We start from the raw sequence: 27908 nt of genomic DNA, 5'->3' as shown, positions 1-27908 counted from the left end.
AAAACAGGATCTACTTTAAATTTGCGAGATTTTATGAACAATGTGTAACAATTTGAGGAAAATTGAAGAATTTTGTAAGAATTTAGAGTTTTTTTCAACAGTTTAACATTTAAAAGGACTGCCATCCTGCGATATAAGCACCAGAAGAGCTGGGTTTTCTCTACAAATTTCACTTTCTCCTGCGGGCCGAATGGGACCGGATTTTGCCCTCGGACCACGAGTTTGAGTTGACACATGTGCTTTAAAGCTTTGCTAAGAAAGAGAGCACACAGTCACAGTCTCAAGTTAAGAATAAGAACAAACTCCTCATCCCACCACCACCTTACGGTGTTGTCGCATCCTGTCAATGCGCACAGAGCTGCATGGCAACGGGAGGAGGAGGCTGCTGAGGATGAGGGAGGGTACCACGCTCCCACGTGTCCCCTCCGCACATTCACCGCGTTTCTCTTCGCTTTCCCCATCCCTCCGTTTCCGCATACCGGAGATCTGCACACAGCCTCGTCCTCACACGCCCGCGCAGACCCTTCTCGGGGAGATGCATCCATGGTGCGCAATTCACAAATCCCGAACTGATCAACCTCCAGGTCTGGGTTGATCGTCTCTAGATCAGGCCTGGGATTCATTTCTGTACACCAGTATGAAATGCTAATCCTAATTCTCCGTGCCGTGAGGGTGACGGGTAGAGAGGAGAGATGATGGGGACGCGAATCATCTAATGTTTAGCAAATTCACTTTGGATCTTCGCCACCGTTTCTGCTGTGCGTTTCCCTCCTCTCCTCTCCTGCTGTTTGCAGCTCTCGATGCGGTAATCCGGGAGAATATGTGAGGATCATGCAGGTGTTGTGGTGCTTCATGGTCTTTGCTGCAGTGGGCGAGAGGCTTGCGGTCTCAGGTAAGAGAGAAAGAGAGATAGGGGGAGAAAACATTGTTTTGATGACATCCACATATTTTCTACTTGATATGCACTTTTTCTATCCTGGTGTGGGCAGCAGTTTTATTCTATGTCGGTGCCAACCAGTTCTATTGGCCAGAAAGACCTGCCTCTTTAGATTTGCTGCATCAACACATTTCCACTGCAGCCTGTACCCAATGTATCCACTTCAAATGGGATGGATCAAGTACACATAAAGCCAGACACTCACACACAAGCACATTTATCCACATCCTGGCTCACCATCACTGACAGTGAATTTATCTCACTGTACCCCATGGCTTTAGGGATCTCATCTTAACTTCTGGAATGTGTTCAGATCACCAAACCATAAGATAACTGTCACAGTGGATCATCACTCAGGTGTGTGTGTGTGTGTGTACATGACTCTTTTTCTTGTTGGTCAATGCATGCAGGTGCAGACGAAAGCCCATTGCAGGATGGAAGCATGTGGGACTGGTTCCTCCTGCCGGACTCATCAGATAGTGGAGATACTGCCACCGAGGTCACATACCCTAAACGGCTGGTGCAGCAGATTAGGTCGGAGGAGGAAGTTGCTCATGAGCACTTGGATACCAGGGTGAAAAACACAGCCGCGTCCACATTGGTGAGTTGTGATTTTAGGGTGAACTCCTCTTAACTTCTGGACACCTGAGGATCAATGGCAAGATATGGGGATACATTATTGTTTCTTTTGGATAAGAAGTGCACACATGCATGGTGATGTTTACACACTTATTGAATGGAAATGTACAAATATATAAGCATAGATCTTTATGTAATAAAATCTGGTGCTGATTGTGCATCAGTTGATGATATTTGGGTGTGACAGCTGGGAGACTACAGCTTTGAGGACATGAACCCTGTCAGCTTGTGCCTGTAAAGCAGCTCTTTTTCTCATCCATGGCAGTGGAGGGTGGTGTCTTGCAGTATTCCTTTCTTTGGGTTATTGTGACCCAGTTAGTGCAGGCGTATAGAAGAAACACCCCCTTCTGCATCTTCACAGAGAAGACGATAATAGGTTTCCAATTCATCTAACTTGTCATCTACAAACCAATATGTCATCATTTCTTTATTTATACGCGGTTTAAATGCAGAATTTCTCGTAAAGCTTTTGAAATGCTTGCGTGTTAGTTAGAGCAACATCATCTCTGCACGACAAAGTGCCGACCCTCCTGAAATATTCAGCCATCACAGCCGATCGAGGGTGCCGTGCCCTCCACTGCTTCATTATTCAGTGGTGTGTTGAAGTATGTCCCTATTCATTATTAAACAGGCCTGTGTGAGAGGTGCTGCGTGGTCCAAGGGGGCCCCCTCCCCAATTGTTTCTCTTTCTGACTGAGAAGATTTCAGTCATATAACTATATGTGTAGCATATAAGGCCTGAGCTGAAAATTAAGAGTCTAATTTCTGTTCATGTCACAGGATTTTAGAATCCTGCTCTTTTGTCCATGTGACGTGTCCTGTGTTTTGTTTGAGTGACCAGATGATCATCAAGGAGAAGCTGTATGGACAATGTGGATTTCAGCTTCACATCAGTGTTGTGATGGAAAGAAATAACTTTTTTATTTTTTCATTATTAGGACATTGTATTCTCCTAAAAACAAGTATAAAGTCCCTCAAAAGAAAAATCAAATACACATATAAAATCATTATTTTATTAAAACAGCACGTTTTCATTTCTTTGTTGCTTTTATTTCAGCAAGTTAATTTTTGTGTTTTCATATTTAATTAATTTTTTTATGAAATCATTTTTTTTTACATTTTTTTTTTTTAGTTTTCATTCAACATTTTATTCAATTAAACTCACGCTTAAAAATTCCGTGTGAGATACTTTGTAAATCTGCCATCGTTCAGAAACATATTTAATGTAAAAGGTGTGAAAACACTTTATTACAATGATACAATACTATTTTAGTATTTTATTATTGTATGTTACAATTTTTTATTTTTTTTTAATTATTGTACTGTTTTTACTAACCTGCCTTCTGACATCTAAGTAATACTTTTAATTTCCCTTCGGGATTAATAATCTATCTATCTATCTATCTATCTATCTATCTGTCTATCTATCTATCTATCTATCTATCTATCTATCTATCTATCTATCTATCTATCTGAATGACTGAACGACTGTGCAGACATAAGGGCAGATCTGAATGTCCTACAGTTAAAGATTTAAGTTGTGTTGATATCCTTAAGTCGTGCCTGGTGGATAAGTATGTTTATTAGGCTAGTTTGTAACTGTCTTGCAGCCAGATACAGATGCAAAAGACTCCCTCAAACCTCCATGACCTTACAGACAGATATAGGTGGTTACAGAAGATAATTGAATAAAAAAAAGAAGGAAATGAGAATGCATTGTTCATTATTTTATTAACATTAAAAATAAGAACAAAAAAAAATAGGTTCATGACTATCTAAATAAAGTGCATCCTTATCGGTGTCCTGCACACTGGGTGAAGTCCGATGTTCTCACAGGGAGCGGTCAAAGCTTTGCAGAACATTTTGATAAAAAATGTTAATCTCACTTAGCAGACAGATTATGTTTTGTTTTGCGGATGATAGATTGAGACTTGGTGGGGAAGAAGATGTTTGCTTATTTAACTACTAAAAAGATAAACCTTTTAGCACTTGAATAATATTGTAGTATTTCCCTGACTCATAGTTAAATGAGATTTTAAGTTTTAACGAGACAAAATGTGCAGATTAAAAAGGCTGGAAGATATATTAGGCACTCAGTGAAATGTTGTACTATCACCTCCACTGAGTGGCTAAGAGAAAACAAACAATTCCTTCTGAAGTCACAGGGAGAATACGGTCCCTTGCCTCATAATGATAATTCGATTCAATTTAACTTTATTTATATAGCGCAAAATTACAATAGTCATCTCGAAGCGCTTATCAAAATACTGTATATCATTCTTTAAAAAAAACAAAAAAAAAACACCCAATAACACATTTTTTGTCATTTTGATTGATTTGCATCATTGAGATCATGTAGTAGAAAATAATTTAAAAGATTGTGGATTTGTGGAACATCTGTTACAGTGGCTCTGAGTATGATGATGTAAGTGTATAGTGACAGAGCCCTGGTGGACACCATGGCTCAGCCTGTCTGACAATCTGTTGTTTGCACTGATCAAGACAGAATGGTTCCTGGACAATGATGAATTTTCTGGTAAATGTCCATTGATTCACTGTCGCTTGTTTTAGATTAAAGACCTATTGGCACAGGCAGAGCTGTGAGAGAGACGCACTGTTTGGTCTACAGTGATCTCACTCTCTTTCTCTCTCTCTCTCTCTTGCTGTCAGCCCTGCTGTCTCCTCACCTCCCAAACTGGCATCTCTCCATAAGGGATACTGGCCCAGTATGGATGATACCAGTGGGCTTCTCTCATCCCCTGCCTTCCTTCTGTTAAGCTTTGCTCCAATGATCCTGGTTACAAAACTCCTGGTTGGCTTTTAAACAGCCATAGGTCACGACCATAGTGTGGCTGCCCGAATGCTGTCAGTCCACTGATGGATGAAAGCTTTATCAATCACAATATTTAACGTTTTTACAGCGCGCACAGTATCGATCCTGCTGATTTATTCATGAGACCCTTTCAAGATCACAGTGCAGCTTTTTACAGAGCGACACACTTAACACAACAGTTTTTGTTACACTGTGATTCATCAGCTGTCAGACCTCTCTCTATAACTGTTATTATGTTTTTTTTTTTTAATGTTTTTCAGCCTGTCCATTTGGCCCAGAGCTGTTTCCAGGTTGAAGCCTTTGGACGTACCTTCACTTTAGACCTGAAGCTAAATCAGTCAGTATCATTTTGAATTAATCCCATTATCTTTTTTTTGAATTAGTAGGTGCTTTTACTGTGGCTGCTCTCATTAGCATTTTGTAGCACTTAAGCAAATGCATTTCGAGAGTCTATTATGTTGCATGAGAAGATGAAAAGCACCATTTTGGCACAGATTGCTGCCTGAATATGCATTTCTTTTACGGTTATTATCCCCACAGTTCACATTTTCTGTTATATTGGGAGAGGTTGTTAAAAAATATTAAGTTTGGAGTTGATTGCAGTTTATAAATAACGTGCTAGAAATGATAATAAACGGTGTCTCCTGTACTTGCAGTCACCTGCTGTCTTCAGATTATGTCGAGCGGCACTTTGACGAGGATGGAAGACCCTCGCAGTCCATGGTAAGATCTTCTGTACATTTACAAGGTTTTGAAGCATGTCATCAACATGCAGGTTTATTCTTGAACTCAATGATGTAACCAGTGATTTTACAGTTCTGTTCATCACATTTGGTCCTCATAAAAGGACAGTTGGTGTGAGTTTAACAGTGTGGCCTGATATCAGGTTTGGCTTTAATCCCATTTTCTTGTAATAAAAATAAAATCTTTGTTTACTCTCCATTTATGCAAAATGCATGGGGTCAATTATTATTGTAATCGCATAATTCATAATTAATTACAATTATTACATCAAGACAATGTAATTGTATCTGTTTCTGTTGTAATCATAATTGAATTGTAATTAAGTTAAGATAACTTCTAACTTGTAATTTTTTTTCTTTCATATAATTTAATTGAACGCAAACCCGATGATCCATAATAATTATTAAAGTATGTTTCAGATTAACTTTTCCTACTACCTGTCAGTTCTCTTGAGGATCATTTTACCATTTTAAAAGAAATTTACATTGAGGAGTATAATGACAGAGAAAAGGCTCAGACACCCACACCAAAAATAATAATACCAATATTTTTATGAATAAGGAAGCCTAACAAGGAAGCCAAGAGGTGAAAAACTAATTTTGTGATGGGTAATATTTTTAGTGTATTTTACAGATGATTTAAGACATGGGTCAAAACCAACTCGTTTTAATAAGATAAATTATGATTAATTGTAATTTCACTTTAGTAATTGGGAACATAATCATAATTGACTTTCAGGTGAAAAACAATCATTGTAATTGTAATTGTAATTGAAAAAAAATGCTGGTCAACCCTGTAAACCCAAATAAATTACCAGAACTCAAAAAAATGAAGGCAATCGATTGCCTCAATTTTTGTAAGTTGATTAACTTAAAAGTCAAACTTTTCTAGACCTTAAACAGCTGGATGACTGCCTACTTGTACTTTTTGATAACAGTTAAATTAAAGTGCTGTATGAATTAAGTTCATTTTTAAATACTCCCTATTTCAAACAATACGACTTTATCGTTTTTAGCATGTAATTAGTTGTACTTAAGTTGTGTTTTTAAGTTATGCTTACTTATAAATAAATATAGTTCCATTTAATCAAAAAGTATTAGTTACACCACCTTGACATAATTAAGTTAGTAGAACTTTTTCTATCACTTTGAGTATAAACTACTTAATCTATTTATTTTACTTTGAACATCCGGGTTTACAGTGAACTTAATTGTGATTGAGTTGTAATTGAACATGGATAATTGAAGATGTAATTGTAACTGAAAAATGTAATTGACCTCAACCCTGGCTACAGGTATAAAAGACGTGGGAATCCTGTGTTTTATTTGTATTTGGGGCCTATGCTCCTTAGCCCTTATATCATGTTTGTAGTTTTTAGTGTAGATGAAAAAGCTAACATCTGAAGTCAGGATTCAGGAGGCTCAATCAACTGTGATGTGCAAAGGGAATAGTGATCTTAGTGAGAGGAGGGAGCAGATTATGGAGAACCTGGAGAGGTGTAGGCCCATATGGCATGAAGTTGACCAATGTGAGTCTACATGTAATGGAAAAGATGATGGTGATGCAGTGAAGCTAGCAAAGACACAAGAGTTTAAGTAGCCAAGGTTGGGAAAATGTTGCTGAGGATAGAGCTGCCACGTAGGAGAGGAGGTTGATGGATCCAGTGATGGAGCACATGCAGGCCATTATTAGGAGTAATGAGGACGCGGGAGACAAAGGGATTACATGCTGGGGCAACTGAGATATTATGGAGTACCAACAAAGTTAGTCAACATTGTCAAGAACTCATATGAAGCAACATCTTGTAGAGTAATCCATGGAAGACAGCTCATTCCTAAATTTGCAGTCAAAACAGGAGTAAGACAGGGATGCCTGCTATCGCCATTTCTCTTCTTATTGGCAATAGACTGGATAATGAAAAACACAACATCACAGAGAAGAAACAGGATACAGTAGACAATATGGAAACAACTGGATGATCTGGATTTTGCCGACAATCTTGCCCTGCTCTCTCACATCCAACAAGAAATGCAAGACAAAACAGATTAACTTAGGGAAAATCCTAAAACAAGAACAATGTTTTTTGCTTGTAATTTTTTAAAGGACGCACAATTTTACCATCACTTCTATTCTTTCAAGTTTTTTTTCTGTAGTATTTGTGAAAAACAAAAAACACATGACTACTTAGCGAACTGTCAATAGAACAGAAAAACCTCCCCTATTGACCATGAAGTGTGTTTGTCAGTTTGGACCAGATGAATGTCACTGCATTCTGTTAGCTTGGAGGGATGGCTGTTATTTCTTATCTTTGGGACAAATGGGCCACTCGCTACCCCCTGAGCAGACACCCACCCAGCCAGGCAACACTATGTGTCTCCACCCACAATTGTACCAAACTCGCCTTCAGTCCTCCTGACCAATCACAAGTCTGTTACCATAGCGACTGGTTAGCTCAGCAGTGTCATTAAGTTCTTGGCAGCAAAGAGAATGAAAGAAGACCAGGAGGGAGGGAAATGTTGAGTAGGAGGGGAAGTAAGGAGTAAAGATGCCAGTTAATACAAAGGCAGAGAAGCTTTGGCTTTAGAGGAGACGGTGGGAGGGAGAGGAGGCTGGAGACCTGTAGTTTGAACAGACGGGCACTCAGCTGGACTGAGATCTCACGTGATGATACTACTGCTGCTGGACACTGCAGGCAACGCATCACAGAATAACTGTACATGTGTTTAATGCACATTCACACGATAATGTTGTTTTTCTGAGGCACCGGATGGAGGTCGGCTTAGGCTGAAAACTGTGTTTCTGACATTAGTCACCTGTCATTAGAGTTCATTGGAGGAGAGGTTTAGTGGCTCCTGTTTACGTCTTTAAAACAACTGTACCTTATATACACTTTCTCACTGACAGTTTAAAATGTACATTAAGTCCCCTGAAAGCTATGAACGCCATAATATTACAGGTAACTAATTGACAAAAAACCATTAGAAGGTCATATTCACTTTCTTAATTAGCACAGTTTGGTTGAAGGAGCAACCTTTACTAATCAAAAGAGTTGTTTTAACTCTGACTGAGAGCTGCATATCAGTCATTATTAATAGATCCATAATGTTATAAGGATGGGCCATTTACCAGCCCAGTGGTTGTACAAGCTCTTAACAAATCACTAAAGCCTGACTCTAAATATCAACAATTACTTTGCTGAGGAGTTAGGCCTTTTAGACTGCAAGCAAATGCGACCCAAAATCTGATTTATTTTTTTTCCAATATGTGACCTTTATCCAATCTGTCTGAACAGCATAAATCCGTATGTATATACATATCTGATATTTTGCAATGCAACTTAACGGCTGGGTCGCACTCTGTCTTCTGCATCCCAGGAGGGGAAACGGAGTGAAAAGTAGCATTTTTATTGAATTATACATATTACCAGTGCCACAAAACAAAAGAGCTTGTTGACGTACTTCATAGTTGACAGACATGATGGTTGGTCAAATCGAGAACGTTGTAGTGATCGGATAAAGTTGTAATTTCATGGGGAAAAAAGGGGGTTTGCATTATTGTTTTATCAGTCATAGGAGCCTCGTCTGACAGGATAGAGAGTCACACATGGCCTGGAATTAAAATGGGATCTGTTTACAGTGAGGTGTGAGTAAAGAGTAAAAAAGTGTTTTCTCTAGGATGGCAGCCTGCATAGTGCCTTAACCCGTCTTTAAGTAAAAGTAATTTAGAGTGCAAAAATAAATAGTTTTTTTTAATTCTTTTTTATAGCAATTCTTCAGTTACATGACTTAATTCATTCATTTATTCATCTTCTTACCCACTTCTTCCTGGTTTGCATCTCGAGCACTTGAAACAGGGCTAGGCAGGGGCACAACCTGGACAGGGAGCCAGTCCATCGCAGAGTTCTGTGACTTGCTGCACCGTTATTTTGTGGAGATTTTCCTTTTTCATTTGTGTTTGTGTAGAACGGCTGATAATTTATTGAAGAGTGCAGGCTTACCTTCACTTCTACTATCAATGGAGTAAAAGAGAATGAAGAAATGAACAGGACACAAGTAGGTCACAAACGCTGTCGTCACCAGTCGGTGAGGAAAATGGGACACGCAGAGGTTATTTTTCCTGCTGTGTTCAATGTGAAAAAAGAGTGTCAAATATAATACTGATACAGTTTCGGACCTGGGTATGTACAGTAGATTTACTGTAAAGTCAAAGCACTTCTATCTACAGTAAAACAGTTTCTCTGTATTTTAGTGCTATATAACAGTTTTGTCATTATTTTAAAACTTGTACTATTTGATCACTTTCTGCTAAGCAAAACTGCCATAGAAGAGCACCAAGATTATTTAATGTAATTGATTTAAAAAGATGAAATCTCATCTGAGTTTTGGGTCCTTCAGTTCTCAACAAACATGTACTGTAACAATGAAAAATCTCTTATAATAACACAAAAGTGATCTAATGCCACAAAAAAAAAAATGTTTGAAATGATACAGAGATCAGCAATTCTAAAATAAATGGAGAGCATCAAAATGTTTTCCAGTTTAAACATAATTTTACACAGTAATAACTTTTTTCATTTTTTCATTTGAAAAGTTCATCCTCTAATTACTCTCTGCTTGTTTCCTATATTAGACTCTTTCCCTCTTTTTTGTTTCTTCTTTATTCTTGGATTCAGTTTCATTAGCAGTAGATTTAGCAGTTAATCCGTAACTAAAAAATTAGTTTATCATCTACTGTATGTCTGTCACTTTTACTTCTCTCTGTAAGGAACTGACATTAACAAGGATTGAAAAACTGGAGCTAAAAAACAAGCGTATTTGCAACAACCGCTCTGTATGAACAAAGGAGCTCTCCAGCATTTACGACCTTGTCTTCGTGAAACTGAAGTTCTGATTTGTTGAAGCGCTCACTGATATACACCTAAAATATAATGTGGCAGAGCCGTGGAAGCTAGCAAGGAGAGTTGTCTGATTTTTCACAGAATGAAAGCATGTATCACTCTGAATACAGAGGTCCAGTGACCTCTCATAACACTTTGATTTACAATATGCTGAAAGGTTATTATGGATCTTTTACCAAATGACGCCAAACAAAACTTACATACTGCAGCTTTAAGAAACAACGAGTCTCTAATGTTGCTTGTTTTACTTGCCATCTCAGGAAATTTTGGTGTAATTATAACTTGCCCAACGACAGTTTTTACAATCAGTGGCAAATAGGCAAGCGTTAATGTCAAGGCCTTATATCTTTCATGTTGAGTGTTTTGTTGTTTAACAAACCTTATGTGTTATTATCTTCATATTTAAGCTTACAAGGTGTTATCACACTTATGGCTAAAAGAATATTTTTCTTGGGTGCTTCATAGTCCTTTTTTAAATGCATATTTTTTTCCCTTTTGTTGTGTATTTGTGATATTTTGTATCCAGCATTTTTAGACGTTCTATTTCTAATTAGTAATTTGGAAATATATATTCATTGTGAATTTTAACAAGTAATTTTTTATATCTAGACTGACAATGAACCGTACATAATGTTGATTTTGATTGGCATTAAAATCCTAAACTTTTTTCTGAATTAAAAATGAATATACTTCCCGGTGGACTAGACTAGAATAAAAGGCAAAGCAAGGCAAATGTATTTGTATAGTGCATTTCATACACAAGGCAACTCAATGTGCTTTACATGATCAAAAAGTGAAACAGAATACACTCAACAGCTTAAAATCAATAAGAACATTAAAGTCAGCAAAAAAAAAAATATATCATCAGTAAAATAATTTAAAATCATCAACAAAACACATTACATCAACAACATAAAAGGTAGCATCCATTCAGAGTGGTTGTTTGACTAAATCCTATGTTCTTTGGCTGTGTGTTATTAGGGTGCGGAGCACTGCTACTACCAGGGAAGGTTAAGGGATATGCCAGAGTCCTGGGCAGCTGTCTCTACTTGCCATGGCCTGTGGTCAGTCTCACCATTCATTTTTAATATTTATGTCACGTTCTGTCATTATACATGTGTGGTTGGCACAGCATCTCACTCTCTTCTGTCTTCTTGTCTCTCAGTGGCATGTTCTCTGATGGCGTTTTCTCCTACGGGATCGAGCCTGTTCTGAATGGGAGCAGTCAGGTAAGTACAGGAAATCAGTTTCTGATTTTGGTTTTAGTTCATTTTGTGGTCTGAATGGTATATTTGGTGTTATATGTTTTTTGTTCTGGATGTTTTCCACTTTAGCACAGCAGTGCTCACTTAATCCGCAGAATGCCTGATATCAGACTGCCTCCTCACTGCCCAGGTACAGAACATCTTTTACACTGGTACAATGTATTATTCTTTAGGAGCCGATTGAATAGATATGTCCCAATAAAACAGCAATGCAACTTTAATAATCACTCTAAAGCAAATAAATCAAAACATTTAAAACTGATCTGAGTTGTGATAAATAGATCCAACACAGCCGTTACTGTCTTATTTTTTCTCCCTGTGTCCAGACTGTACAGAGGATGTTGAGTGGGATAGCAGAGGAGGTGATGATAATGACGAAAGATCAGACCAAACAAGGAAGCTGCAGGAGCCTGCAGGGCTCAGACGATTCAAACGATTTGTCCGCAAGCCGTCTGTCCAAACTGAGACCAAATACATAGAGCTGATGGTGGTGAACGACAATGATATGGTGAGTTAAATGGCACCATTATGACTTTGTGGATAAACACATGTGAGTTGTGTTCATTGGTGATATTAGAGGTAGTTACCCTAAGGTGTAGTTAGCATATTCTCTTTTGGTAATTTTTTAAAATTTGTGTAAAAAATCCACTTGATGGTCATAAAGTTTGAAAAAGGGTTTTATTGTTTTGAAGTTTTCTTGAAAGGATTCAAGTATAGGCCAAGTAACATATAAGCTAGGGTAGGTGATTTTCTCCAGATACACTTTTTAATTTTTTGATTGAAATTTTCTTTATGTCCTGACAGAAATTAAGATCTTCTGGTCTCTGAAAAAGAAAATCTGTCATCTGTAGCAGCTGTAAACCTGTAAAAACTTAGAAAAATGAAAAAAGACGGTTTGTTTTTGGAGCAGCGGTGCTCGTGCATGTGAGTGAGACGGCGCACGGAGGGGAGGGGGTAAAGGCGGAGCCGTCGATGAAGCTAAATTCAAAATCATGCTAGCATTTGAAAATCACCTACCCTGCCTTTAACTGGTCCATTTTAGGTTATGACTCACTCACTGTATTATTATTATTCTGTATTATTATGGTGCCACCTGAGTTTATGGCAGAATACTTAAGAATACAGTTACAGATCACCTGATTCGGCTCCAATAATCTTAAAAGTAAAGCAGATGCTAGCTATTTGTATTAGGTAATCTGTGAATGGTTGTGATTATACAGTATTAGCCAATCCTGTGTTTTTATGTGCAACACACTATTAACCTCGCATAATATATTCGAGAATGTCAAGTGATGTCATATGATAAGTAAGGAGTGATATACAGTATTATGTTTAGTATCTTAGACTATTCTGACTATAAGTCCTCAAAGGTTCTGAGTTAATATGTCTCCACTATAAACAAGATGGTTAGTTTTACTCGTGACCATATACTGGTAGTGCCCACCTGTTAGGAAGTACGGTCCTATTTCTGTATTAAAGTTAGAAAATGAGGGCATCTACAAAATGAATGCTATGTGTGCAGCAAACATAATCCCTGCTTGATCTATTTGTGTGTCTTTGTCTGTCTTCAGTTTGTACAGCTGCGTAGCTCAAGAAGCCAAACCAAGAACTTTGCCAAAGCTGTGGTCAACACAGCGGATACAGTAAGTGCGTGCGTGCGTGTGTGCGTGCGTATTATTTCAAACAATCCTAAAGGGCTTTTTTCGTGGCTTCCAGATCTATCTGGAGCAGCTAAACACAAGGATTGTGCTGGTTTCCATGGAAACCTGGTCCACTAAAAATCTGATGCCAGTCGTGGAAGATCCATTGATAACACTGCAGAACTTCATGAAGTACAGGAAGGACAACATTCGAGAGCAGAGCGATGTGGTCCACCTTTTCTCGTGAGTGCATCAGTCTTCTTTTGTTCTGGAGGGAGTGCTTGAGGTTTGGAATTTCGCGTTTCGATTGAAGTATTCCCTGTGCTTTCCAGAGGACGCACCTTTCACAGCAGCCGCAGTGGAACAGCTTACACCGGAGGAGTGTGCTCACCAACAAAAGGAGGTGGAATAAATGAGGTGGGACAATAATTTCATTCAAATTAAATTTAGGATTAGTGACAAATAAACAGATTTGCTGTCTTTTTTAAATATATTTTAAACTACTTTACCATCAAACTAAATATATTTTTAATAAAAAGTGGTGATACCAGCTGCCACCTACTGACATAGGTGACATATATTAAAAGCTGTCATACATTTGGATGTATCACTGTGGCTCCACTTCAGCCGAGCAATAAATAAGTTAGAAGTATGTAATGATAGCTTACCACACTATACATCAGAATCAGAAAACTTTATTTACACCATACGGACAATTCAGTTGAAATCGTCTAGTTTTAAAATAAATAATAATACAAAGCATGGCAACTACAACAAACATTGATTAAACATTGAACTCCAACACTGAACACCAAACTGTGAGTGTATCAGTTGTACATGTACGATATGCAAAAACAAGTATTTGATCTAGGTAAAAAATAAATAAATAAATAGGACAATAATAAATAAATAGATAAGTGACACAGCACAGGCCTCCGCATTAAGTTTGGCATTCAAAAGCCGGATAACTGAAGAGATAAAAGTTTAGTAATGATTTGTCTTCCTCATGGGGTGCATGCCTTGACGCCATTCAAGTAAATCCACTGGACCTGACATGGTCTACCAGCTTCTTAAATAATTTTGCTTTCTGGACTGCACTCTGGTCTGTTAGCTGGACTTCAATAATCTCGGAGCAGATTCCGATTATCTGATTCAGACTATCTGTCTTAAACCAACAAATGAGAGAGAACATTAAAAGACTCTAGAATGGTAAAAGGAACATAAAATGGTTTTAGAGACACTAAAAATGTGAGTTTCCACTTCAGGTAGATTCTTTGTTGTCTCTGATTGACTAGTGACTCTGTGTCGAGCTTGAGATGTGAGTCAGTTGTGGTTCCTAAGTGTTTATAGATTTCTAATTTGGACTGATCTATTGCTGATTAAAATACAAATCGAGGAAAATTAAAAACCGGAGCCGTTTCTGGCTCTATGCAGATTATGCATGTGCAAAAGGCCTTCAGATCCACTACAGGATTCCAAAGCTGAGCTGTGGGCCATATCTGAATGAAATGCACCTGTTTTTATCCCAACTTACTAGTTCTCCTTCATTACTACATTTCCCGACTATACTTGATATGCTTGTAATTAATGTACAACAAAAAATGAAGCTGCAATCTTAAGCTTTGTTTCGTGATTTTAAGTTGTGTTTTGTTCTCAAAATTTCGAGATGACATTTTTAAACACTGATATTTATTGACATAGAAATTATTGCTGTTTTCCTTTAATTATCAATTTGTGTCTTGTTTGAGTGGTTGAACTTTAGATATTTAATTTAAAAGCCGAGTTGTCGTGATTAGCGTGTTTAACTGGTGTAGCAGTTCATTGACCATTTAATGTAATAGAAATCTCCCAATGCTTTTAGGCAAACTGGGGCCCCTAAACAGGATGGTGCATAGGGCCACCACAAAGAAGAAGTAGCTTTGTTAAAAAACACTGTTTTCCAAAGCTCCATGAGGGAATTTACTATATAAAGCATCATTTGTTTTTTCCTCAACTTGAATTAAGATTGATGAAGTTATACATCTATAAAGGGATGGATATATTATAGATGAAAGCCTATATGACCTATCAGGTGTCTGATGACTGATTATTGTGTAACTTTTGTTCAGTATGGCAGTGTGGGTGCAATGGCTATCACTTTATGCCAGGGGCTTGGCCAAAACATCGGGATGCGGTGGAACAACGTTCGTAATGCTCCAGGTAAAGCTGCAGAAAGGCTTTATGCTGCTCTGATCTATTAATCCATGAGTGAGATGAATAAATTATCTAAAGTGTGGGATGGAGGAAGCTTGTTATGGGGGTGGAGGTGTTGGTGTGGGCTGGTAATGGTCTCGGTGTCTCTGTTCGGCAGTTCTCCAGCAGTTAGATCTTTATTAGGTGATAAATCACCTGCTTCCAAAAAGAAGATAATGTGTAAGGAGGTGTTACTGTAAGTGAACAATAGGCTGTCAGTCAAATGAGGGATTATTAGGGCTTAAAGCCAGAATTACACACTATGGGAATCAATCCTATGCAAAAAGCCTTTTATGTTAAAAAAAAAGAAGAAAAAAAAAGCTCCCCTTTCCTCTTGTGTTAATTGTTTTGTGAAATGATCTGATCTGAGCTTTTTCCTCCTTCTTCCATTTGTTGCTCACAGGAGACTGCAGGTGCCCGGATGCCTGGTTGGGCTGCATCATGGAAGACACTGGGTAAGAATCCCCCAATGGTGCAATTTTCTTCCACTCATTTCACTCAGTTTAACAATTAAACACCTGTAACAGCGGGATGCTGTGATTTCACCTGCTCCCCAGTCGACTGAGCTGCTGGTTTTAGCAGCTCGAGGTGGTTTTTGTCAAAATATGATGGCACGATCACAGCAGAGGATTTACAATAGGAGAATTCTATGCTTTGACTCCAAGAGAGATTTAACTCTCCTATTATCCTCAAACATTGCAAACACATTTTACCCTTTTGGAGGATATTTGCCTCCAAAACCTTATTTTCAAAAAATTGTTGACCAGGTTTTTGTGTCTTTGTTGAATACATAAATAAATAAATAAATAACGCAGGATACAGAGAACACACAAATTTAAAACTCCCAGATCACATCCAACTCAAAATTGTATACAGTATATGATTTATAAAGCAAGTAAAGGTGCACTTCCAAAAGGGTTACAGAAAAGATTTTTAAAGAGAGGAAAACTACATTTCAGGATACAATATGCTAGACCAACATTGAAAAAGAGGAGTATAACAATAGCAGGGGTTAAATTATAGAACTGCCTAAAGGATGAAATAAAACAAAGCACCAACATGAACCAGTTTAAAACCTTTTGAAATTATATATGATTAGTAAGTATAAGAAAGAAGAGCAACAATTTTACCGAGGACAGCAATAATATATATGTATATGATGGTAGAAATATATTAATACATAATAAAAGGTTGTTATTATTTTATATATTGGGACTCTAAATTTAATTGATTAAATTTGTGTCGTAAATATGAAATAGTGTATTATTAATATTATGTACATGTCATATACATTCATGTGTATGTATGTATATGTGTACATATGTATATATGTTTGATATGAATGTATAAACTGTATATATAAAACTTGTGCAGAATATATATTGAATGTATATTGTGAAAATAGTAATATAAGTTCAATGTTTTTTGTGTGTGATATTATGTAGAAAACCTTGTTTTGTTTTGTTGTGATGGGGTAAGTATATATAAGCTTTGCTTCAACCTACACCCTTTTGGGTGTTGTTTGTTCAGTACTTTTTTGTTTGTGAAGACTGCCGAAATAAAATTCAAATTCAAAATTCATATAACCCCTTAATAACGAAACCTCGACCTGTTCTCTTGCGCCACCATCAGGCCAAACTTTTAAATTAGAATGAATTTATCTTCAATAGTTTTGCAGGGGTGGGATTGCGAGGTCACACATGGTCACACAGACCATAAGTTTTACACATCTAAAACAGCTTGGGATCAAATTGATCCCAGAGGAACGCCAATGCGTGCAATATGCACTTAGCACATTGAAAAACATATTATCATGATCATTTTATACTTAATCAGTGGTACCCATCCAATTAGGCATAGTCGGGAAATATGAAGCAAAAAAAAGTCAACTATTATTTTTTGACTGATAAACATTGAATGGGGTGAAATTGACCCTGGATGAACACCAATCCGTGCAATATGCATTCAGCACATAGAATAAATACTATGATGAAGGATAATAGAAGGGTTAAATATGGCCTTCCTCTCCAGATGAACAATATGGCTGTAATTTATTCATTTGAGTAATTTCTTACTGCAGGTGGTGAAAACATTTCTGTTAGATTGTGAGGTGATGGTACAGACACCCACAGAAGATGTGACGGAAAAAAATTCTCACTGCATTGTTCTCACTTATATGTCACATTATATCCTGATATGATATGTTTGCAGGTTTTATCTGCCCAGGAAGTTTTCTCGCTGCAGTGTTGACGAGTACATTCAGTTCTTGCTTCAGGGGGGTGGAAGCTGTCTGTTTAACAAACCCAATAAGGTCAGATGCATATTAATTCCTTTCCACATTATTATATTTCTTGCAGACATCCTTACGTGTTATCTCTTTTCATCAGTCTTTAATTGATGCATTCTTGTCCGTCCCTCAGCTGTTGGACCCTCCGGAGTGTGGCAATGGCTTTGTGGAGCTTGGGGAGGAGTGTGATTGTGGCTCCCAGGTGGTAAGAGACCAGCTTGTTTACACACGTGAATGTGAAATCTTTAACCTGCTGAAGATTGACATCATCATGTTATGTACAGTGTCAGTGATGAGACATAGCTATGATTTCACTGATCTTTTTAATTTGAGCTGAGTGTTTGTTGTCTGTCTGCAGGAGTGTGCCCGGAGCGGAGGAGCCTGCTGTAAAAAGTGCACACTTACCCATGATGCCATGTGCAGCAATGGGCTCTGCTGCAGGTCCTGCAAGGTGAGTTGAATAATTTCACAGTGAGTCTCTAAAGGATAAAACTTTCTATTTTAAGAAATCATTTAGTTTAATTTATTTTGAAAGCAGTGCATTTTTGTGGGGTGCCAAATTGAGTGGTTTGTAAAGTGAACTGGAATATTTGCATTTCCTAAAGAAAATGCAAGTGAGGATGCAGGTGTTGGCCTGCATCATTTAACACTGCATTAGCTTTAGCCTAGCATTAACATTAGCCTAGTATTAACTAACATTAGCATTTACTAGCATTATCCTAGCATTAGCCTGATACTAGCTTTAGAATAGCATTAGCTTTAGCCTAGCATTAGCTTTAGCCTAGCATTAACATTAGCCTAGTATTAACTAACATTAGCATTTACTAGCATTATCCTAGCATTAGCCTGATGCTAGCTTTAGAATAGCATTAGCTTTAGCCTAGCATTAACATTAGCCTAGTATTAACTAACATTAGCATTTACTAGCATTATCCTAGCATTAGCCTGATACTAGCTTTAGCCTAGCATTAGCTTTAGCCTAGCATTAGCTTTAGCCTAGTATTAACTAACATTAGCATTTACTAGCATTATCCTAGCATTAGCCTGATACTAACATTAGCCTAGCATTAGCTTTAGCCTAGCATTAACAATAGCCTAGCATTAGCCATCAGACAGCTGAATATTTAAAAGTTGAAATCCGTTGAAGATTAGCTGAACAGCTAACGTTCAAAGTTGATACCGTAAATTCTTAAAACACTGGAATTCCCAATTGGAATCAATGGGGACATTTTTAATCAAAAAAATTATCAAACGCTGAAAGAGTTGAAACGTGCCAAAATTCTGTTAAAGAAGAAAAAAAACAGATACATGAGTTTTTCTTTTTAAATGTCCTAGTATGAGCTCAGAGGCGCAGTGTGTCGAGAGGCTGTGAATGACTGTGACATCCCAGAAACCTGCACTGGAGACTCTAGCCAGGTAGTGGTTTTGTTTCTATATTGCTGTTTAAACTATTAAATCATAATCTAGCATAAAAACATACTTATAATTGTCTTTCCTGTCCAGTGTCCTCATAATGTCCACAAGCTGGATGGCTACATGTGTGACACTAATCAGGTAAGGACTGTTTTTTACTGTAGCTCTTTCTGTGCTCCAGTAAACAAGTATTCCTTCCCCTCCTCAGGGACGATGCTACGGTGGACGCTGCAGGACTAGAGATGGGCAGTGCAGGGCACTATGGGGCTACAGTAAGTATGAGACAGACATAAATATATTGCAATTTTAATTATGTATGTTTAAACAGATAATGCAGTTCAAAAAGATAATACGTTTACACAAATGACTTCTGAACATATTGCATTTAAAACCCACAAAAATCACCAGAAGTGTGATGATACTAAATTCTGCAGTAGATAGAAAAGCACTGGGGTCCCAGGGCAAATATCTGAAATCCACTTAATAAAAGAACATATTAGAGTTGATCAATCAGACTTAATCTTTAACTCCTGAAATGCACTACATTAATCTTACACTGGTGCTGCCTGCTGTGATGTTCTGCTCCTGGAGGGGCATATTTGCCCAATTACTGAAGTCACACTTGCCTTTTTTGGAGTATTTAGCATGAAGATGTGAATAAGTAAATCATTTAAAGGTCTCTTAGTTTGCCTTCTTTGCTTGTTTTGATGCTCATTTTAAATGTCTACACGTAATCTAAACCTTGGCACCCAGCTACATTCCTATGTTGTTGGCTCAATAGAAGTTATTGATGTTGCGAGAAACAAGTGTGAATTTAATCTATTTCTGTCACTTGTTTTTAAACTGCAAAGCATAAAAATAGAGCATGGTGTGATTAAAGAATTTTATTGACTGAAATTGAAAAATAAATGGGACTAAAGCTATATTGCAACAGTGATATGAATTGAAGGGGCAAATAAACCCTGAAATAAATACAATTTTATAGACTTTTTAAAGGAAAGTTGTTAGAAAAAATATTAGTATTAATTACTATATTTAGATCATTGCTTTACTGTGGGGATGTGATGTATGTCAAGATCAAACTGCTCCAACTTTGTAACAGGAAGTGCCCTGCCAGAATCCTCCAAAATGATCATTCTTTTGTTATTTTTGTTCTAAATGCATCCCACTATGTAATAAATAAATATATATATTTTTAACTGGAATATTTATTGAGATCCAGGATGTTTAAGTATTTCCTTTTTTTGAGCAGTGTAACTTGACCTCCGATATCACAGCTTTTTATCAGGTTCTGGTCATTACCGGCAGTCATTTTGCCAGAATAGTTGACAACCACTGATCTTGGATGTTATTGTTTTGCCATTGCAGATTCAGCAGACAGGTTTTGCTATGAGAAGCTGAATGCTGAAGGGACGGAGAAAGGTAACTGTGGTCCAGGCCCTGAAGGCCAAGGCTGGCTGCAGTGCAACAAGCCGTAAGTGAAGATCTTTGTTATTATTTATTTAAACTTCAAACGAACATACCAATTCACAGGTCTGTTTAACATGTTGCAATTTTGGATTTTTGAAGTTAGCCATCATAATTTTGTTAGTGCTGGTTAGTTCACGCCATTACAGTAACGTCATCTCACTTCTACTCTGCACAGGGACGTTCTATGTGGTTTCCTTTTTTGTGCCAATGTAACAATGAAGCCAAAGTTCGGAGACCTGCAGGGTGAAGTCACCAGTTTCACCCTCTATCACCAGAACAAGTACCTGGACTGCAGGTATTGTAGATTGTTTTCATTCCTCCTTCATTACAATCTAAAGCAATGATTTAGATAGATAAATACTTTATTGATCCCAAAGAAAATAGTGCTGCAGTCTGTTGCTCACATTCACACAAACAGAGCAGGATCTACAGAATGAAGAAGTTAAAAACACATAAAAAAAGCAATAAATACACAACAGTCCAAGAGAAGTTAAGGCACTGCAAGACAATGTTCAAGACATTTCAGTCTCTCCTCCTCTACTCCTCCCTGTAGTGGCTGTGTTATAAAGCCTGATGGCACGAGGGACATATGAGTTTTTCAGTTTGTCCTTGGAGCATGCCAGAGAGAGGAGTCTGGAGCTCACGGGGCTTCTCTGGCGGGAGAAGACCGAGTTAAGGGGGTGGCTCTGATTTTACAGGATGCCCCTGATCTTGGAGAGCGTCCTCTCGTCCACCACCTTCTCCACTGAATCCAGGCCCAGTCCAACCACCAAACCCGCCTTTTTAATGAGCCGGTTCAGCCTCTGAGTGTCCCTTTGCCTTGTACTGCACCCCCCAACAACCAACAGCATAGGAAAGGACACTGGACACAATGGACTGATAAAACATGTACCGTAAACAGACCCTGAACGAGGTCAGCCATCTAAGAAAGTACATCCTACTCTGCCCCTTCCTGTAAACAGCGTCCATGTTCGCTACCCAGCTCAGCTTGTTATCCAACTGCAGCCCCAGGTACTTATAGATGGAAACCACTTCTACCTCCGATCCCACGATGTTGACGGGCTGCAGAGAGGGTGGCGCCTGGTGGAAATCCAGCACCACCTCCTTGGTTTTAGTTGAGTTCAGCAAGAGCTTGTTCCGCTGATTCCACTTCACAAAGTCCTCCATCAGGCCTCTGTACTCTCCTTGACATACATGCATCCGATACATGCCACATGCAGAAGTTCTCTGCAATTGTGGCATGTATCGGCGTTGTAACAAAAGTCAGCAGCGTAGAGGGTGAAGAGGAGGGGCGAGAGCACAGTGCCCTGAGGTGCTTCAGTGCTGCAGGTCAATGTTGAGGACCTACAGCCCCCCGCTCGAATAAACTGTGGCCTGTTGGTCAAATAATCCGGTACCCAGCACACGAAGTGAGGGTCCACAGCCATGATGGGGAGTTTCTCCTGGAGAAAGCTTAGATGGATTGTATTAAAAGCACTGGAAAAGTCAAAGAATAGCATCCTCACAATGCACCCCCCCCCCCCACATCCATTTACTGTATGTTGAGGACCATTGAAACCTAATCGACTCATTGTCCTGTGTCTGTTGTGTTTTTCGTGCTCAGGGGTGGCCATGCTCTGCTGGAGGACGGCTCAGACCTGGGTTATGTTGAGGATGGCACACCCTGTGGTCCCAACATGATGTGTTTAGAGAAACGGTGCCTCCCTGTGGCCGCATTCAACCTCAGCGTGTGTCAAGGATCCAATTTTGCACACATTTGTTCTGATCATGGGGTAAATAGCATTAAATATTTGTTGAATTTGAGGTCGTCTGACGTTGTCTTGAGTTTTGCAGCCTAACAAACAAGAACATTGAGTCTGATCTGGTGTAAGATTTTACCCACATTGAATCTAATAATAAAGCAACTAGAGATCACAAAACGGTAAAAATCGTTGGACCGTGCATTAGACTTGGATCACACAATTTACATGCTTTATGTCATTTAAAAGACAAACAAAAAACACTTAAATGTAACTATCCATTACATTATGACCATCGCTAGGGTTGAAATGCATGCAAATAAGCACTGTTCTTTACCAAGGTGCAATACCTTCTACAATCGTTAATTAGTCAAAATATTTTTTTCATTACAACTTGATTTTGTCACGAAAAACCAACAACTCAAGTAATCAACAGACATTTAACCAATCAGAAAAGCAGTAATTGAAAAACCTTAGCTACCTTAGCTTCATTAGATTACACAAAGGGCTCAACTTTATTTATTATATACATACAGCCAAGTACACAAAATCACATTTCTAGTCTTTCAGAATCAGAATCCTTTTTATCTGTCATTGTGCAAGAAAAGCAATGACATTTTTGTAAAATAGCATACATACATTCACAACAAACATAGGATAAATAACCTCCACTTTTTAAATGTATAAGTTAGCTGAGATTTGTTGTTCAAAAATGCCACTAACTAAATTAAATTAGCACCTTGCAAAATTCTACATCTTCTATCTCACAGAAAAGGGTATTGATAAGGATATCTACAGTAGCGCTTACAAGAATAAGGAGTGTTAGCTGTCCTTCAGTGGGAATAAGTTTGATTATATTTTTTACACAGCCATGTCTTTTCCCTGCAGACGTGCAGTAATGAGGTGAAGTGCATCTGTGACAGAGACTACACGGGAAAGGACTGCAGTGTCTTTGATCCCATTCCTGAGCCCACGGTCCAAACCGGTCCTGAGAAGAAAGGTCCTGTGCTGCTCTCTGTGCTCCATGTTTCTCTTTTTCTGTCTGCTTCTCATATCCCCCTCATAGTCCCATCATCACTGGAGCCTTTTTCTGTGAAATCTAACCTTTAAGATAGTAGTTTTTTCTTTCCTGCTGCATCTTATTTCAGTGTTGGAATAGCGTGGGTGTGTGTTTAAACACATTAATCTATGAGAGCATATGTATTTATGAAATATGCTGATGTAAGTGTGTGCGTGGTGGTTCTGTGTGCCTTCCAGGCACTGTCATTTTCAAGTGTCTCCCTTACTGTCTTGCAGTCTGCCAATGATGCAGAGCATATGAGCTACTGCTGCTCTTGTAGGGCCAAAAAAAAGCCAAAGCCACCCTGAGCAGGAGGGTGTCCAGCTGAGAGATCAGGAGAGTGGAAATGAGAACAAAGTAATAAAACTCTCTCCTTTGTTTTTCCTGATGTAACTGTTGTCTCCCTGACCTCCCGTGCTCTCTCACCCGCCTGTGTTCCCATCTCCACCCCATGTGCTGGGCTTCTCCTTTATCCCATTATCTCTCTGTCCTACGGACCACCTCTTTCACTCTTTCTAGTTGATGTTGTTGATGTACAGTGTTGATGCTGTCTTCTGATGTGTGTTTTCAGTGGTGTTTTGTTTCTGCCCTTCCTCCTTCTTCTCTTCCACACCTTTACCCCCCCCCTCCTTCCTCTGCGCAGGTCCAAGTGGCACCAATATCATAATAGGGTCCATCGCAGGTGCTATTCTCCTGGCAGCTATAGTCCTAGGGGGAACAGGATGGGGATTTAAGTAAGACATCTGGCATGCCTTTGTGTACCTGTCTGCTTCTACCTGAAGGACCCTACCCACCTTTTTGAAACTTGTCCAATCCCAGGGAGGCATACAAGGGGGGCCTAGTCTGAGCCGTGCTGATGCTTGCGCTTATGGCTTTGATTTCTGTATCAAATTTCCCATTTCGCGATTAAACTAACTAAATCCATCTTCCATGCTGCATTTCCCCTCCCCGCACCAGCCAAAATAATAATGGGGTAGAACTCAGAGAAATTTCTGCCAGCATTTACTGCAGCATTTCAAGTGTTCACCAACTGCCCAGACTTACTCAACTAGTGTCTCCAAGTCACAAACCTTTCCCACAGCCTCTAGATTTTTATGGAGAATAATCCGTGTACCCTTCATTCTTTGGTTATTCCGTTTTAAAACCAAATCAAAATAACAAATACACAGTGTGGTTGTTTTGTTTTACTGACTTAAAACCAAAACACAAATACAGAAAAATTAAAAACCAGACAAGGTGTTTGTGTGATATTTGGATATTTACGGGAAAACTATGGACGAGAGCTTCATGTTTTAAGCTCACCACATAAACTTTTACTCTGCTGAGTTTGATAAAAAATGATGTTGTAGCACGTTGTCCAACTCACATCGATGGCAAAGAGGCGTCATTTGTGTGTCGATGATATTTTGTTAACAGTGTTTGTTTAAAAAAAAAAAAAAAAATCTTGTTCAGTTTGTGTGATATTTGGATATTTATAGGGAAATTAGAGCGAGAGCTGAAGTTTTCTACACCTAGTTTCCCTCCCCAGGTCCTGGACCAGGCCTCCTCACACACAATAGGACTGTTTAGGATTTATTTCAGCAATTTTCTGGTTCTGTTTTCATGCAGTCTGTGGATATTTTAGCTCATATGAAGCTTCTCACGTTTAAAGTGAATTGTTTTATGTGTAGGCGATCTTAAAAGTGTTACGGTCCAAATAGTATCCAAATAGTCTGATGATTGACTATCGATTGTGAGGCAGTAACATCCTTTTTTGGGTTTTGATTTATTTATGTATTAATAAAGTTACAATTCACCAGTAATGTGACTTATGCATTGTCCGGGAGCTAAAGTCCACCCAGTCACCAGTTTAATTGGATACTATTTGGACCGTAACACTGTTCACAGATTCGGACTTCCAGCATCAATAACTCTTTAATGAAACATCATCGACACACAAATTATGCCTCTGCCATTGGTGTAAGGTGGAAACATGCGAGATCATTTTATCAAACGCAGAGTAAACGTCTGTCTGTAGGTCTTCTGTGTGGTGAGCTTAAAATATGAAGCTCTCAACCTAGTTTCCCCGTAAATATCCAAATATCTCACAAATAACCACACAGTTTGTTATTTTGATTTGGTTTTAAAACGGAATAATTAAAGAACGAAGGGTGCACAGATTTTGGAGTGTTTTTTCTTCTGAGAAGTTTCTTTTTTTAATTTGGTGTTTCTACAAGCCTGCATTAGATAATTTTCTTCTACAGGAAGAAGTGTCCTATTCTCAAAATTCTCCTGCTCTCTTCCACTTCTGCATGCTCAGCTGATGCTTTCTCTGCAAAGACTGGCCTAAAAAGACAGCGAGCGCTTTTTCCTTAAATCTCAATGCTGTTGACCTGATGTGTCCAATGGGTTAAAAAAAACATTAGGCACAGGAAAACAATAGTATCTGGTTTGTATTTAGTTTTGTTGTCATTTTAGGTCCAGTGATGCAGTCTGTCTATGCATGAGTGCATGAGAAATCTTAGTTACATGTAACACTAAAAGTCTGATAGGAAAATTAATTGAGTTTAAATACTGGTGTTGATGACACGTTTTAATAAATTTGGTAAAAGATGGAAATCAGTTTAAAAATGATTAAATAGATGATTAGGTTATATACAAAGTTGGGTAACAAAGACCAAATAAAGACAAAGACTAAGATGTATTATTTTCTTGTGGTGTACTTGGCACCCATGGTGTTAAGGGCATGGTTTAATGTAACCAAATGCAGTCGTCCTATGACTGTGTGCAATATTCATTGGAGTCATAATCACCCTATAATTGATTTATTATCACTAATGTTATCTATTTTTTAATGGTATCTAGTTTTTATCTCTAAAGTCCATTTTACCATTTAATGAACAAGTTTATGAACAGGAGCCACCGTTTAGCTACTTGTGGTTGCTACATGCTAATTCCGGTTCTGCTAGGTGATGTTTGATACCCTTTTGCTTTTTACTATCAATCTAGAATATTTCTATAGAAAACAACACTTATACTGTAACACTGCTTCTACTGCATTATTGTTTCTGCCCAGGAAAGAAGTCTAGCCAGGCTAGCCCTGCTTTGTCCCAGTTAGCTACACACCCTTAGTACTAAAGGGCTCTTTGTGTTCAAAAGTGCCAATACTAGCCAGCTGCATATTGCAGATATTTCCTATGAACTCATTTTAGTGTTACATCATATTAAAATTGTATTTTTCTTTTTTACCCAACTTTGCTTTTTAGGCAGTTGCGCTGACTGACTACGTACTATGGGCTCTTTAGTGTTTCTGAGGCAGTCATTGTCTGGATTGTTGTTGACACAAAATGTCTTGATTATGTCTTCTCTCTCACTGCGCTCACCGGATGCAGGAACATTCGAAGAGGAAGGTAAACTTGCAGAGCCATGACGATGTACCGTAATGCCCCCTAAGTTTTTTAGTCTTTGCATGTTGCACATATAACTCATCTTATCTGTGATTAAAAATTGTAGTTTATTCAATTTCTTATGATAACTTTCAGTGCAATAGCATTTCTTCCTCAAGTTAGCCATTTATGATAGTGAAATACAGTCTTCCTTGCCTTTATCATTCTAAAATCTTTCCATGTTGTTTTCTGTTTCAGATCTGGTGGAGGATAAGACCTGTTCATCTGTCATCTCAGTCTTCCTCCTTTGCACTGTCTTTTCAACATTGAATAAGAGGGAAACAAAAAGTCTTCCACTACAGTCTCAACATTTCTTCAAACCTCTGATTAGGTTCTTTTGCACAATCCATGTTTCTACCATTTTTCCATCTTGTGGACTCTGGAACTTCTCAAACCAGCCAAATTGTTCTGATGGAGCTTCTGCCAGCAGGCTTTAGATTGTTATGAGGCCACGACCTAGACGGAGAAAGTGGATCTCCTCCTGGGGCAGACACCAGGCTCTTCCTCCAGTCTGAATGTACTATATTGGTGTCTTCACCTCCAACAGTCAGATAAGGAGCATACCAAATGGTGGACCAATTTAATACTAGACTTGTTTTTCCAATGCCTGCCTGCCACACAAACTAACATAGTTTTCAGAAAAAGTCTGAAAACTACACAGACTGGCTATCCAAAAAAAAAAAAAAAAAAACTCGAAGGACACGAGAAGCTGAATGTTTCAATTTTTCCTTAAGGACCTGGAGCCCCGTTTCTCCACACTACAATAACCCAACCTGCACTGGACAATGGTTAGCATGTTAGCCCAAATAGAGCAATGAATGATCACACACGACTTAAATTTGATTGTTTTTTGGTTTTCATTTTGCCACTGTTTTACAAACACACCTTCACACACAAATTGTCAGGGACACAATGGGCTGTGTTACGGTTTTGGGATCATTTAAAAAAAAAAAAAAACCTTAATGAACTATGAAGCAGCAACGACCGCAACTTAGTGTTTTAAACAACGGACCAACCTACATACATTCCACAATGTGTCTGTGCACTCACCAACTTCTCTGCCCTTTTAGGATCAACGTTTACTGTATGTGTGTGTCGAAGAGTGAATGCATGAGATGTGCGCAAATGATTTTTCATAAGAAACAAGGAGGAAGAATGTATGCCTGTTTACAATGATAACGCTCCTCCTATCAAAGGCAGATAGGCAGGTTTTTACCTCTAGAAGAGCATCTCTTTCTACATGCAGTTGTGAACTGCAGCCATAACGGCAGCATGGTTTTAAGAATCAAGTTGTTTTTATTTCATGTGTCTTAAAAAAAATGAACAC

General features: G+C 38.4%; 1 protein-coding gene across 4 annotated transcripts; it reads left to right on the top strand.

Annotated features, from left to right (window-relative positions):
- Nucleotides 1–36: 36 nt before the first annotated feature.
- On the top strand, nucleotides 37–27388 carry LOC114467995 (disintegrin and metalloproteinase domain-containing protein 11-like). Of its 4 annotated transcripts, none has more exons than XR_003674594.1 (26): nucleotides 37–892; nucleotides 1348–1538; nucleotides 4670–4746; nucleotides 5066–5132; nucleotides 11032–11114; nucleotides 11216–11279; nucleotides 11385–11445; nucleotides 11642–11823; nucleotides 12887–12958; nucleotides 13032–13198; nucleotides 13288–13372; nucleotides 15064–15154; nucleotides 15591–15642; nucleotides 17399–17498; nucleotides 17608–17679; nucleotides 17833–17925; nucleotides 18810–18890; nucleotides 18978–19028; nucleotides 19096–19159; nucleotides 20256–20361; nucleotides 20533–20652; nucleotides 21961–22129; nucleotides 22985–23096; nucleotides 23393–23513; nucleotides 23800–23890; nucleotides 26528–26545. XR_003674594.1 is itself a non-coding variant. In XM_028454586.1 (26 exons), the coding sequence occupies exons 1-26, from the start codon at nucleotides 832–834 to the stop codon at nucleotides 26793–26795; spliced, it is 2346 nt and encodes a 781-aa protein (XP_028310387.1). In that variant the 5' UTR covers nucleotides 38–831; the 3' UTR covers nucleotides 26796–27388. The 4 variants fall into 4 exon arrangements, 3 of the variants coding, with proteins under 3 accessions (XP_028310388.1, XP_028310389.1, XP_028310387.1); XM_028454586.1 differs by lacking the exon at nucleotides 23393–23513 and adding an exon at nucleotides 26780–27388 and having other exon boundaries at nucleotides 38–892; XM_028454587.1 differs by lacking the exons at nucleotides 23393–23513; nucleotides 26528–26545 and adding an exon at nucleotides 26780–27388.
- The last annotated feature ends 520 nt before the right edge of the window (nucleotides 27389–27908 follow it).

The sequence above is a fragment of the Gouania willdenowi genome, chromosome 8 (assembly GCF_900634775.1).
Source record: "Gouania willdenowi chromosome 8, fGouWil2.1, whole genome shotgun sequence".
Classification (NCBI taxonomy): domain Eukaryota; kingdom Metazoa; phylum Chordata; class Actinopteri; order Blenniiformes; family Gobiesocidae; genus Gouania; species Gouania willdenowi.
This window is presented reverse-complemented; position numbering and strand designations above follow the sequence as displayed.